Genomic DNA, 14610 nt, shown 5'->3' with positions numbered 1-14610 from the left:
CTCCCTCAGAAATATTTTCTTCTTCGCGCCATGAAATTCGCCAAATGTAAAAATTTGGAGTCACTTTTCAGCCATTTTATGCAATGATACAGGGACTTAAAGATAAGCATAATATTATATTGGCCCTATTTTTAATCATAATAAATGTGACAATAAAACAGCTTTTACAGGTTTTAATTACATTTCAAAACACAAGAATAATTATCAATAAAAGTAACAATACCATTATATACACATGAAGTTCAAGCATATGAAAAGCAAGAATGAATAAGAATGTTTCTTTATAACTGATAAAACAAAACACTGCTTAGTCTTTACGAACAATGTTGAAGACACTTCATCAATATCCACCTCATTTTTTCCCCAGACCATTTCTTAAATGCCTTCCTGAAATGAACACTGGACCCGTCAATGGTAATTCTCATTAAATTTTTCAGAGTAGATATACCCATAGAATTTTGTAAGTTTGTTTTGATCCGATTCTGGCAACTGATCCCTTCTCAGTCTGCAGTAGAAATAGGGGCAACAAGTAACCTGGCAGCTGCCTCAGATGCAGCTGGATATAAATCATTGTTTTTTAGAGCTAGATCAGCCATATACTTTGTGTCTGATACAGGCTTTTTGTATCAAATATATTTTTAATTTTTCATTGATATAAGAAACTCGGACCCTTTACAGTCAACAAATGGCATCCTTTAAGTGGCATCCTGTTTTACTCAGTTAGGTTCAGGCCACAAAAACGTGTTATCTAAGTAAATAATCCCTAAAACACTATGCAGTCACAAGTATGTCTCACACTCACAGTTTGCAATAAACATAAATTAACAACAAGTGCAAATGACACTGAACCTTTAAGTTGACATGTTCAACAATGGATTATATCCCCCGGTCATTCCTTATTTCCTACTAATCACATTTAAATTCTTCTCAAAACCGACTGACAGCTTACAATTAGCTGCAATCATGTTCAAATAACATTTTATTCATCCACTGACTGCCGCAGACATTGAAAACAGATATTAAGTGGCCTGAGTCAAGTATATGAATGAAAAATTTAAAATTTATAAAAATTTGTCGCCAGAAAATTTTGCCAATCAGTAAAAAATAGTGACACTTTCAAACTTCTTTGCATTTTGCAACAAATGCGAAGCCTAGTGGAGGCCCTGCTCTCTTTATTGGAAATAATAATCTTTGCATAGAGTTATAGTCTCAAGACAAGTTATGATTTTCCAAAACTTTTTCAACTTCTCCAACATCTAACACTTTTCCTACAGTCTTCTAACTTTCAACAGTTTTCCGGCAAATTTCCAAATATATGGTATTTAAGTCCCGTGAAAGTTCGAATCGGTAGCCAGAAAGCCAGTGCATGAGCAAGGAGGCAACAGAGCATCTGAAGCCTAAATTCGATTTCTTGTGTACACCAGCACATAGCAGCCAGGTTTAAGAGTCAATATAGACAGACAAGGATGTCTACTCGCTTTTGAGATTTTAGTTACTTCTTTAATTTATTTAATATTTATTTTTGCAATCATTTTTATCACATTAACAATTTCGTTACTTAAATAATTTTAAGATACAGATAGCTAATGCTGTAATTTCAGTATTTCAAGTAGAACTTCAATTTCTCATTATTTTCAAATAACCATTTATTCATTTCAAATGTTTCATCCAGTATCCATTTTCATGCATTTGATATATTTATAAATATGACATTTGGTTTCTGTTCTTTGAGAAAAATTGTTAGCAAATCCCAGCTGTATAAATGTAAAAGAGTTTGCCTTGATGTCGGTGTATAGTGCGGTGATAAAACTTCATTTGGGTAATCATTGCTGACTTCTTATCACATATCGTCCTTTTCTTATTAATCATGTGTAGTCACTGAATGAGTCCAATTTCTCTTTACAAACCACACTTTTGCTATTATGAATTGTGTGTGGTCATTGAATGAGCCAATTTTCTCTTCACATATTATGCTTTTACTTATACAGATTGTGTGATCATTGGATGAAAATAATTATCTCCTCAAATCACACCTATTCAACTTGATAAATATATATGTTATCATTGAATGGATATAGTTATCTTCAAATATCATACTTTATTGGGCTGAAACTCTCAATCTGATGAACTAATTTGCATTTGTTGGGTGAACATAATCTTCCTCCCAATACCACATCCTACTTCATGTACTTATCGGCTAGGATGCCGTCCAAGGGACACAGCTCTTTTCTATGCCTAAAATAATCACAGGACAAGTAGTCTCCCTTGATCTACTGCAGTCCTATTAACTACAGGCAACATTATCTACAAGAATTCTAAGTGAGAAAGTCTTGTTCTGCCCAAGATTGTATATTATATAAATAGTCTTCTTAATAGTACCCACCCCCACTTTCCATACTCAGTAAGCAATAATAAACTCAGTAGAAGTCAAGTCATACAGATGCAGAACGTTCGCGATATTTTCCCCTGCACATCAGTGACTGCAAGCAGGGATATAAATCAACCATACAAGAAAAATAACCAAACGTCAGACTTGATGTCAAGTTAGCATCTCCACCACCACCGTGACATATTTCCGTGAATCTAAGTGATTGCTGAATATTCAATTTATTGCTGTTTGTTTGAATCTTGCACCTTGAAAATATGTGTATAGTATGCATACAAAAGTCTGACTCTGTCATTCTTTTAATCCAGTTTATTGCATAAAGTGCCTGTAACAAATAAATCTCATTATGGGTTTATTGTGTCAAAAAGTGAAAAAGAAATAAAGCACCTAACAGTCAAAAAATGTTACAAAACTTATTTTTTCCCATGGTTCCAAATAAGTTGCTACTGTTGTTGTTGTTGTTATTATTATTATTATTATTATTATCATCATCATTGTATAATTCAGATGTCTACTAGACGATAGTTGACTTGTACAGTTTGGTCCTTTATTCCAACTACTTGGGAAAACTAAATAAAACGTTGTGCTATAAAACAACAAAGTAACTCAAGCCAGAGATAGAGTGTCACCCCTTTATAACACCATACATGGTAGTTGGGAGCCATAGAACCTGACCGCATTACACACCGAACCATGTTATAAGCAACCAGGTAAATTAGCTGAAGAAAATGATGCATGTACCCAAAACAATTGCGGGGAGGGGGTGTATGTAATAAATGCAGGCAGTAAAATACATGCTTCATCGGCACAGTTACCGTCTTAAATTGATACGTATTAAATGAGAAATACACCTGTAGTGAAAACACAGAAGACATATATAATAGTTTACTTTATTTAGAGAACCACGAATTGGTACATATACGTGAATACTGTTTATATATAGATGTCTAATGTATAGCATGAATAGTATCCACACCGTGTACTTACCCGAGAACCTGATCATATACATTGAATCCATGATACAAGTGATTCCACTGAAAATATGCACACACACAAAGCTTTAAAATATTCAATAATTTTGTCACAGGTCATATTGCTCTGAATTCAGTGGAAAAATATAGCACAATCATGTAACGAATGGCGAAGAACATTTACTTTTCAGTACGTCTCAAGTCGGTAAAAGTTAGTTTGCATTTTAAGCTGCTGTGTGTAGCATTCGTAAGCATAAACTTTTTACCTACAAAAATAAAACTTTCACGGCACATCTAACGTGTTCCAGTCACATTGGAAAATACAAAAATCCATCAGATTCCATCACTTTTTTAAGTTTGGTACTGACTTCCTTTGATGAAAAGTTCTTTGTTTTTATTGAAAGATTGTAGTTGGCTTTCTTTGATGAAGGGTGCATGCGTTACTGAAGTCACCGCTAAAGGACAGCCTTGGAGAACCAAAGAAATGCCCATTTCTTATTGCGGCGGCAACATCAAATAATTGTACTGCATGACTGAGACTGATTTTTTTTCCATTTGCTGAGTACTTTTTCATAGCAATCGGTGCTTCAAAGGTAAACTGTTTCCTTTGAAATTTCAGCAAACTATTTCATCTGGGTACATTTTTAAAAGGAATTGGCCTTCATTTGGACTATTCTAGTTACTGTCCCTCCATGCCTATTGAATAAATCAATATGTAAGATGTATTTTTTTTACATTTGTGGTGACACTGTGATGCTGCCTTCCACGCATGTATCTGAAAATTAACAAAGGGTCAACGGACGATAGGGACGCAGGTGTTCTGGTTTGATGACAGGGATTTTTACAGAAAATGTGAGTGTTCTGAATGATTTAATTCTGAGTGAAAAGAAGAGGAATTTTCCTTTCCATCCACATATAAATGTCAGTCTTTGGAAATATATTAATTACTAGCAAGTGGCTGAAAATCCGATGAAAGATAGATGAAGAGAAAATACCTCGTCCGGTTGATCTCCATTACCAGAAATGTCAACAACAAAAAGCGGATATTTCACAACGTACAGTACTCATGCTAGATGTCATGATAAGCGGATTATAATATAACAATGCACTGTTTAGATGGTTTGACAATATGGACAAAGAATTTGTTTATGTAACAATATATAAATTTCAGTGCATTTTATATCCAGTTTGTGGCTTCCTTTCATGGGGCCTCTGAATTTCTGCACTCCAAACCAATGGTTGTATATAAAAGTTTAAACAGCCAACAACATCGCCAATAAGAAAAAAATCACCATATGGTATGTTTTGCCACCAATAAGGAAAGTTCATCCAAGTTTGCAACATTAGCGAAGACCTACGTGATCCCAGAATAAACTTTTTATGCGTTATTTCTCATACTTTTAAGAAGAAAAAACTACTTTTCCATGTACAAGAAAAATACATACAAAATTTAAGGAGCCACGCCAGGATCATCTTGTATTATTCATACATGATCTCTTCTCCAAAATGATAATAATGTTTTTACGTTTTTTCATACTTTTAAGAAAGAATTTTTTTTGTGTACAAGGAAAATACAGGCATATGACATTTTGGGAGCCACACCATGACCGTGTTATATCCGAATTTGTGTTATAACGGAGCACGCTATAGCGGGTTCACACGGTACATTGCAAGTGTCAAATCCTTGATGGGGTGATTCTCCGTACTAATTTTCTTCCTTTTCCTTCTGCATCTCCTTAGTAAAAGACACAAGCTGCAGTGTTACTTGGAAAGGAATACTGCAGACTATGATCATGTAAAATACATAAATAACTTCTTTTGTGCAATGACATTTTGCAAATGAAAAAGTCAATCTGTTAGCACGGAAAGGACTGGCACAAAAATTAAAAATGATCAGGCAAGCATAAATTAGCATGGCACAAGGAAAGTGTGTTACAGCAATTTCCCAGCCTGAATGACTTGTAGAAAACACAAGTTTGTGATATACAATACAAATGTCTGTGCTTATATATGTGTGGACAAAGATATTCACTTAGGTCACACTCATAGAATATGGCCAAGGTACAAAGATAAAAGCGACAACAAACATACCATTTGCACACCATACTGCATGAGATTTCTTACATCAGGATTGTTAGCAACAAGAGCACCGGGCATCACAGTGTGGCCTCCATAATTACCCAACACATTCATCTGGTTGTAAAAATATAAAGACCAAATGGAGTGGTGAGCAATTTGATCATATAAATATACATCTCCAGCATTCTACCACATACCCTATGCTGACAATATGTCTATAATCAATACATTATTACTCATCTGAAATAGTGTTAATACATTGGCTTGTCAACATGTATATCTGATGATGATGACCATAATATTCACAAAGTTTTGCATCTGTCCATTAACCAGCATTTATCAGGAATTCAGACCATTCTGTCAGATACTACATCCAGCTTAAGTCAGAAAATGCATTAAGTCCTCTAAAGTCATGGACCAAAAAGATTAAACACTTTTCTGCAATTTTAAATCATGACCATGATACATAACAATTTTCACATTTACTGATAAAAACTGTAAAATAATGGTAATCTTCAAAATACTCCCTCGCATGCTACAGACAGAAAAGAGCAATAACTAGATAACTCTAATAAAAATCACTGGAGCAAGGTGATGTGTTGAAAAATGCACATTCAGCTAATGACCATGTAACCCATTTCATAGTGATCCATGACAAATTATGAGACTAGCTATACTAGTGAGAATGATAAGACATTACATTTTTAGCTGCAATATGAATGGTACAACAACTGTAACAAGAGACCCAAGAAGGTCTTATATTGCTCACTTAGCTTACATAACACGACAGCTGATCACGTCAATATGCAGACTTATCAGCTATTGTCAGGACGCAATAATAGTATAGGCTTCTTTACCAAGGTGGAGTAAAATCAAACTAGAATTTGGTTTCCAAAATGGTAACCAGCTCAGCCAAAGTGTTTACATGATTACCACTTTAATGTGTTCATAACTTGGATCAACATATAACGCTTCCAAGATCTTGATAATGAACGATACAACAACTGTAACAAGAGACCCAAGAAGGTCTTAAATTGCTAACCTGACTTACTTAACATGACAGCTGATGATGTCAATATGCAGACTTATTTGCTATTGTCAGGACACAAAATATAAACTATCTCTCAAACTTTGCATCAGTTTGATTTTACACAATGTACTAATATATCTACACCTTCACTACAAAAAACTCATTTACCACCTTTGGGTAAGCAGGATCGGGAATTTCCATAGACAGAGAATGGTAACTAGCCCAGCCATTCAGATGCCATGTATCTCACTAATATGCACATACTTCACTTGTTATAGGATCTATCATGAACAATACTAATATAGGCTTCTTAATCAAACTCAAACTCCATGACCTTGATAATAAGAGTTTACATGATTACTGCTTTAATATGTTCATATCTTGGATCAACATAAAACAGTTACAAGAGCTTCATAATACAGAATTATTCACAATCATACTCAATCAAGATCTTGGTCACATAAGCCTATTTTCTAAGTTTGGTCAAAATCATATAAAAAAATACAAAGTCTTGCATGGTATAAATCTCAACTGATCTGGTTCTGGATTGGGTTAAAGTTGGTTTAAAATAAGCTAAATAGTGTCTTAACTGGTAACAAGCCAATAAAAAGCAAAATTATCTTTATTAACATGTGCAGATCTTACCCATTATTAATTTTATTCATTATCCAGAATTGATAAATTTTATCAAAGTTCATCCTGCATTATGACTGTCAGTGTGGTAACAAGGTGAGGCAATCAAATGAAATATAAACTCATTAAAACTTGTTATTTTCACTATTTATTTAAATTAAGCTCTTGATGATATAAGCACATATTCCAGAACTGATTATAACTGACTTAATGGCAATAAGCTCAGCCAATCAGATGTAAGAATACCTCATTACTAAGGATGTCTTATTCATTAGTGAACTCATCCAAGCTCTTGTTGATACAAACCTAATTATCAAAGCAGATCAAAAGTGATCATAAATACGGTTTCCTTGGTGTTAACATAATCAGGAAATTATTCAAAATGTCTTCATTAATATGCCTGCTTCCGGCTTATTATCAAACATGAGTAAGATATAAGCATGTATTTAAAGAAGCCTGAAACCAAATTCAAAGCAAACATATGTTTTCCAGCAGTTATAAAGTCAGCCATTTCAATGCAAAGTAACTCTATTATCATGGAACTGAATTTCACTGGTTTCCAAAACCCATTTAAAACTTGATCACACAAGTCAAACTTAAAGTCTAGTCAAGATTATGTCATTTAAGAAAGAGCATTCCAGAGGTTAGTCAATGAGACACAATATTACAACATTATTAAGTGTGAATCTCATTACTGAACTCTTTCTCAGATTTCAATATATTGTAAGTTTCATTAAAATCAGATTAGACTATTGTATGGTTCCCAGAACAGTAACAAGCTCAGCCAATCAGTTACTAATCTTGCAACTACCTTAATAGTATGGATACCGTTTGGTCATTATTAAACACGTCCAAATTTTTAATGTATAAGCATATATTCCAAGTCTGATAAAATCCAATCATACATTTGGTCTCCGGCGCAGTGACACTGTTAGCCAATGAGATAACCTTATTAATATATGAGGTTCATGTTCATTATCAAATTGACTGCTCCAGTGGCCTAGATGGTTACAGTGTCAGCCTTGGATGCGGGATATCATCATATTAAAAGCCATATAATTTCTCTCTCAAACTGAGAACCCCTGCCATTTTTCATCTTGATCAGCAACATCCACAGGCCAAATGATCTCAGTTGATTACAAGATTTCATTATGTCACCATTTTAAGCATAGGAAGCCCACACCATGCTATACACTAGCTTGGTAGCTGATTCTTATGTGATAAGCTATCCTCATTTTGCATCTGCTATGATGCTGTACTTGGCCTAACATTGATGACTATTTTTCTTAAAAGGCATAACTAATATACATTAATTTTTAAATGTCCATGCCCTATTCTTACCAATTAATATAGGAATCTGCGACAGATGTGTCTGTCTTCAACCCAAAGCTCACTCTTCAAAGTATTCCAGCGATCCAACTGATCACCAATATTCAACGAGTCCTATTTTTATCTAACATATACTTTATTCTCAAACCTGCTTAAAAAAGCCTGCCTGCCTCTCTTCATTCACACTCAGATCAATTTGCATACCAACTGTGTGAATGCTGTTATTAGACTAATCACTAACAAAATTTGTTGAATTTATAACATCACTACTTTGGAAGTACAGTCCGAAAAAGAATGGAATTATGAACAACTTAATTGACTGAGCTAAGGGGTGGCAACTCTTAATCCTAAATATTTTAACGTCATTTAAACCTAACATCATGATTATTTCAAACAACTCTTTGTTAGATAACAACATTCTAATAACAGGTACGTCAAAGTTAAACATACCTCCACCCCTCTACTACCCAATATCACCTGTCCTAACCAAACCGCTAGGAACTGTCTTAAACATTCTAGTAACATGCACACCTGCATTAGTCATACCCACTACCCCTCAACCACCCAGTGTCAACTGTCAATCCAACAGAAAGCATATCAACATTCAAAAAACAAGCACATCCAAGTTATTCATAACCACTCCCCTTCCACTAATAAATATAAACCGGTCTTTCCATCAGAAGGTGTATTAAGATTCAAATGACAAACACGTCTAAGTTATTCATGCAACTCCTTCCCCATTACTCTATGTCAACTGTCCTTCCCTAGGAAGTGTATCAACATTTTAATAACATGTACATCCAAGTTTTTTATAACCACTCCCCATCCACCACCCACCATCAACTATTTCTTCAGGGGCCCAGGGTGGCCGAGTGCACTAAAGCACTTGCCTTTATATAGCACTGACATCTCAACACTGTTGGTTTGGGTTTGGAGTCTCAGGTGCAGCATGTATGGTCATGTGAAACAGCTTGCCAGAAGCTTCCAGTAGGATAGTAGTTCTGCCCTAACAATGAACCTGAATTCAAAACAACACCAGCTAGTTCTTCTCCTTGGAAGTGTATCAACATTCCAATAACATGCACATCCAATTTATTCATATCCACAACCCCTCCACATAATAATTCCAAGACAAACACTGGATCTCTAGAATGTAAAAAAAACAGTGGATTGTCAGAGGCTATTGCACTATGTGTGCTCTGCAGAGCAATAAAGTTAAAAACTGGTGACACCTGGTGGGGTCAAGTGGAGGTAAAGGGCAAGAGTTACTGCCCTTTTTCTCTTTCAAAATAGACAAGACGTTTTTCATCTTTTAGTAGGGCTGGATCCACGACGTAACTGGCTAATATTCGTAATTTAATGTGATTGGGGAATTTATTTGAAGGGGAAACTATATTCAAGATTATATTTGGAAGCAAATCCAAAATCATTCCATATAATATCACAATGAGTCCATTATTAATAAGAATGATAAATTATGCAATGTCCATAATGCCGTAATACCAGCAAGTAGCTAATGATACCTTGATTCTCACAATATAAACATTTTTCTCTCAACAACATTCTAATAACAGAACTCTAACTTATTCTTACCAACTCCCCCATACTGTCTTTTCCTTGTAAGTGTATCAACATTCTACCAGTAGTACATCCAAGTTATTCATAGTCACTCCCCTTCCACTAATCAAAATCAACTATTACTACCCCTTGGTAAAATATCAACACTTTAATAACTTGCACATCCAAGTTATTCATACACAATCCATATCACATTAATAAGAAAGATAAGTCAATTAATGTCCATAGTGCCAGCAAGTAGCTAATAATACCTTGATCCTCACAACATAAACATCTTACATTCAACAACAGGGAAACACTGCAGAGTCAAAGAAGACAATGTTCCTAATTCTAAATGTCTATATCTTGTTCCATAAAGTTACATATTTAAGTTAAAATATATACATCTGTATAACATGGGGAATAGCAACATTACAATGTTTTCTAAAACAAACCTTGGTGTCATTTTCATCAAACTCCATCTTTTCCACAGTTTGCCTCTGACCTTTCACTTTGAGGCCTGACAAGTCTGAAAAATACAATATAATTAGGCATTAACAAAGCGTTTGTTAGAATAATACTAATAATAACTTTAAAACTTTCTTTAAAGAGATTTACTCACATAGTCAAAGTACATTCTTCCTAAAAGCTTGAGAATGTGAAACATATTACATCATACAAAGTAAAAATAATTATATTTTAGTTTGTATTATTTCATTATCATGGATACTAAATTCTATTATATGTATGATCACTTAAGAATGCCTTTTCCTTAAATACATAGTTTTCTTTATTGAGGTGGGGAATGGTGGCTGCTGTGTAAGACTGATTTTAATAATGTAATACTCACCTGTCACTGCTGAATTGCTTACCTGTTTTAGGACACATGTCCCAAAGTCAAGTCCATATTTCATACCTTCTGTTACATGCAACATACTAAAACATATTACAGTTTGATCTCCACATTGTAGGTTCATGAAGGATACTCCTCATGAATCTGAATTGTACCCACTATAAGGTCAGACCATTAAAGTGAGCTGTTAGCGGGGAATTTTATAATAATGGCTGGCAAATGCTATATAATTAAAATTACTTTTACCATCCACCCCCAGAAAACTAAATTTTATTAACAGCATTAAAATTCATGCAAGGATCCTTATAATAATGAAGATGGATGCCATACGTGCACACTTCAGAACTTGAGGAGTGAAAGGTTCCAAACCTTCGTGTGACTATGGGGGACATTCTTAAGTTTCACTGATCTCAAAGTGCAACTGTACCATCTGAAGAAGAGCCAATACATGGCATTAAGGTTTATATGGGAGAAGAAGGGTGTTTCATCATCTGTTTATAAGTCTGCTGACTCATGGCCACATCTCAAACAGAGTTTGTCTATAACTTCAAAATAGACTCTTCATATCCACTTGGTACAAGACAAACATGTGGGATGAGTATTTTGTGCAACATTTCGAGCCCAATGTTCCCCCAGTCCTATATAATTATTAGAATCCAACAATTATAATCAAACTGGCAAAGCACCTGTTTATTACTTATTCAGTTTCCACAACTGATACACCAGAAGGGTGGTGGGTGGTGGAAATTATGACTGAACAATGGGACTTAATGTTCAAAAAGATGCAAGCAAGGCAAACGAGGCTGATCATGAATTGCTATTAAAATAAATTTCCTGCAGATTGTATATGCAATGGAACCACTCTGGTGGCTTAAGTCATTGAAGTGTCTGCCTTGGATGTGGGAGGCCGTGGGTTCAAACCCCAGCCGAGTCACACCAAAGACTTCTATAAATGGTACTAACAGGTGCCTCGCTTGGCACTCAGGATTAAGAGGTTAGTGTTAGGACTGTGGTCAGGATAATGTGACTGGGTGAAACATGATCCTACATGTCTGTGGCATGATGTTCCAGTGTTTTCCAGTGCTAGGCATAACTGTAAACTGCCACACTGCAGATAGCATAGCGATATGACTGAAGAATTGATAAAGCTATGTTAAAAATCCCAATCATACACACAAGCATGCAATGGAAGAATATTTCATAGAACTGTATCAGAGAAACTGCAATGTATTAAGCTACACTGTTCTTTGTTTTTAATAGTGTAAGTCCTAAGAAACATTTCTACCATGGATGATCAGAAGAAACAGTTAAAAATGTTTACCTAATGGTTGCTATAGAAGCTATGCCACTAATGATAGTGCCACAGCATACACTATTGCACCAAAGCATCTACTGTGATACATTCCCTGCAAGTTTTAATCAAACTTAGCTTAGTTATTAAGGGAAGTTTAAAATAGCATTTCTAAGTGATTCACGTGGAAATGACACCACAGACACTAGAGATGCTACACATACAATCTTGACAGAGAATGTCCAAAGAATAATCTGGACTATTATCACAAATGTCTCAACCATTCTTGAGAAGAAGTTGAGAAGATATATTTTTTATATAACTACCTGGACCAGTGAGATTAATAGTCAGAAAAGCTACCTGGACCAGTGAGACTTGTACAAAAAGTTGCATATGAAATTCTTCTTTGATGGGACCATCCACTGAGGAGTAGTGATAACAAGATTTGTGAGAAGGCCACTGAGGTAGCCATACTGGATCTTCCGGCAAAGATGAATTTTTTTTAAGACCAACTAGACTTGTTATTTTAAGCTGAAATTTGCATATATAGAGGATCTCAAATGGGTAACAATTTAATATTGAATTTATTAAACGAGTTGAATAATGTCTAGCTTTTGCAAGCCTTGGCGAGCAAAAGCTAGACATTATTCAATGAGTTCATAAATTTAATATTAAATCATTACCCATTTGAGATTCTTTTTATCACATAGTTTTTATTTCAGTGGAAATTATTTAGATAGAAAGAAGAATGAATAATTTCATTCATTCTGACAGACAGTGCACCTTTCATGTTGTTGTGCATCAAATATAGTCCCAAACAAAGTTGAACTAGTAAAAGTAGATTGTACATTTTTTACAAACTATAAATCAAAGAAAAAGCTTCAGGTCATTTTATAACTACAAGACCATTATCTAAACAGAATGATTAATGTGATGTGATGCCACATTGATATGGTAAACAGTAGGCCTAGAGTACATGTTTACCCTAAAATGTCACTTGCAGAACTAAACCTTACATTGTTGCAATTTTTGTGTGAAATAGGATTACTGGATGCAGAAATTCCCACATTTACTGCAATACACTTGTGACTGGATATTTATTTGACTGGAACAATAGACTGTACAGAAAATGTAAGCAAATTTCTTTTTGAATGCATCCCATATATACTGCGTAAATATGCTGTGGTTGGATAAAGTTATGTCAGTTAGGAGACCCATATATGTACTAATTCTTCTGTGAAAAGAGGTGAGTTTATTTACTTCTGTAAGTTAACATTTAAACCACGCTTGTATATACAGTTTATTCAACATCTATGTTACAGATATACCGATCCCTCTCCCCACCCCGCCATCAAATAAGCAACACCATTAGTGTTATTTCTTATTGTTGTTCTTGTCTTGTAGTTTTATGCCATGTTTCTCATTATGATATTGTTATACATGACATAACAAACCCCTGTTGGGGTAACATATCCATACTCTGACAGCGGAGGTAATTTTTCCTCAATTTCCTTTCGCGAGTTGAGTTCAAAAATGGCTGCCAAAAATGTTCATTCAAAACCAGACATTCAAGAAGGTGGGATTAAAAACGTTTTCCCACAATCCCAACCAATCAGTAAAGAGGATACTGCACAATAATTTCATGGCCTTATTTCGACCAATCAGAATCACATAAAGTGATATTTTAACATTTGAGAAAACTATAATTACTATGCGACAAGAATCAGCAAGGCCAACCAGGCCTTTGCAATGCTGAAGCCCATCTGGAGGACAACAAACCTCAGCACCCACATGAAGACCCATATCTTCAAGAGCAACGTGCTGAGCGTCCTTTCGTATGGGTCAGAGTGTTGGAAGACCACTGCTAACATAGAACGCAGGCTCAAAGTCTTCCAGACCAAGTGCCTACGATGGATCATGAGGATCTTCTGGCCAAACATGATCTCGAACGAGGAACTCCGGCACAGAGCGGGTGCAAGCACCATCACTGAGACCATTGCAACTCGCCAATGGAGATGGCTCGGCCATGTCTGTAGAATGCCCCCTGACTCACTGCCAAGGGTGCCACTGAGATGGACTCCACAGTGAAAAAGGAACCGTGGCAGACCCAAAGAGACCTGGCGCCAAACCGTGGAGCGAGAACTCAAGACCAGAGGCCTCACCCTGCAGACCGCCCCCATAACAGCAGCTGACAGACCAAAATGGTGCTCCCTTGCTGTCGCCTCAAGCACCCGACGGTGCAGAGAAGACTGATTGATTTTCTGATTGAATTCTTGCATTTGGTAATATAGAAATGTTGTTAACATTCAGCTTTAATAAGCCTTTCTGCACCTTGTTTAAGTGACCTCTCACAATCATTGCTTTCATAAAATAACATAATGACAAGTCACACACAAGTTGAAATTATATCTTACTCTTAAAACAGAGCATAATCATTACAATATTCTTGTACATATATGTGTTGATCTGAAATCACAATTT

General features: G+C 35.4%; 1 protein-coding gene across 1 annotated transcript in view; it reads right to left on the bottom strand.

Annotated features, from left to right (window-relative positions):
* Positions 1-500: 500 nt before the first annotated feature.
* Positions 501-14610, bottom strand: part of LOC149784774 (uncharacterized) — a 43234-nt gene continuing 29124 nt past the window's right edge. Inside the window, exons 7-9 of the mRNA XM_089933049.1 lie at positions 10441-10514; positions 5449-5556; positions 501-617 (exon numbers count right to left, since the gene is read on the bottom strand). Coding sequence (XP_089789175.1) covers positions 501-617; positions 5449-5556; positions 10441-10514 — 299 coding nt within the window. The remainder of the gene's footprint in view (positions 618-5448; positions 5557-10440; positions 10515-14610) is intronic.

This window comes from Sinohyriopsis cumingii, chromosome 14, assembly GCF_028554795.1.
Source record: "Sinohyriopsis cumingii isolate HCF-2022 chromosome 14, ASM2855479v2, whole genome shotgun sequence".
NCBI lineage: Eukaryota > Metazoa > Mollusca > Bivalvia > Unionida > Unionidae > Sinohyriopsis > Sinohyriopsis cumingii.
Note: the sequence above shows the minus strand (reverse complement) of the source record. Positions and strands in the feature narration are given on the sequence as shown.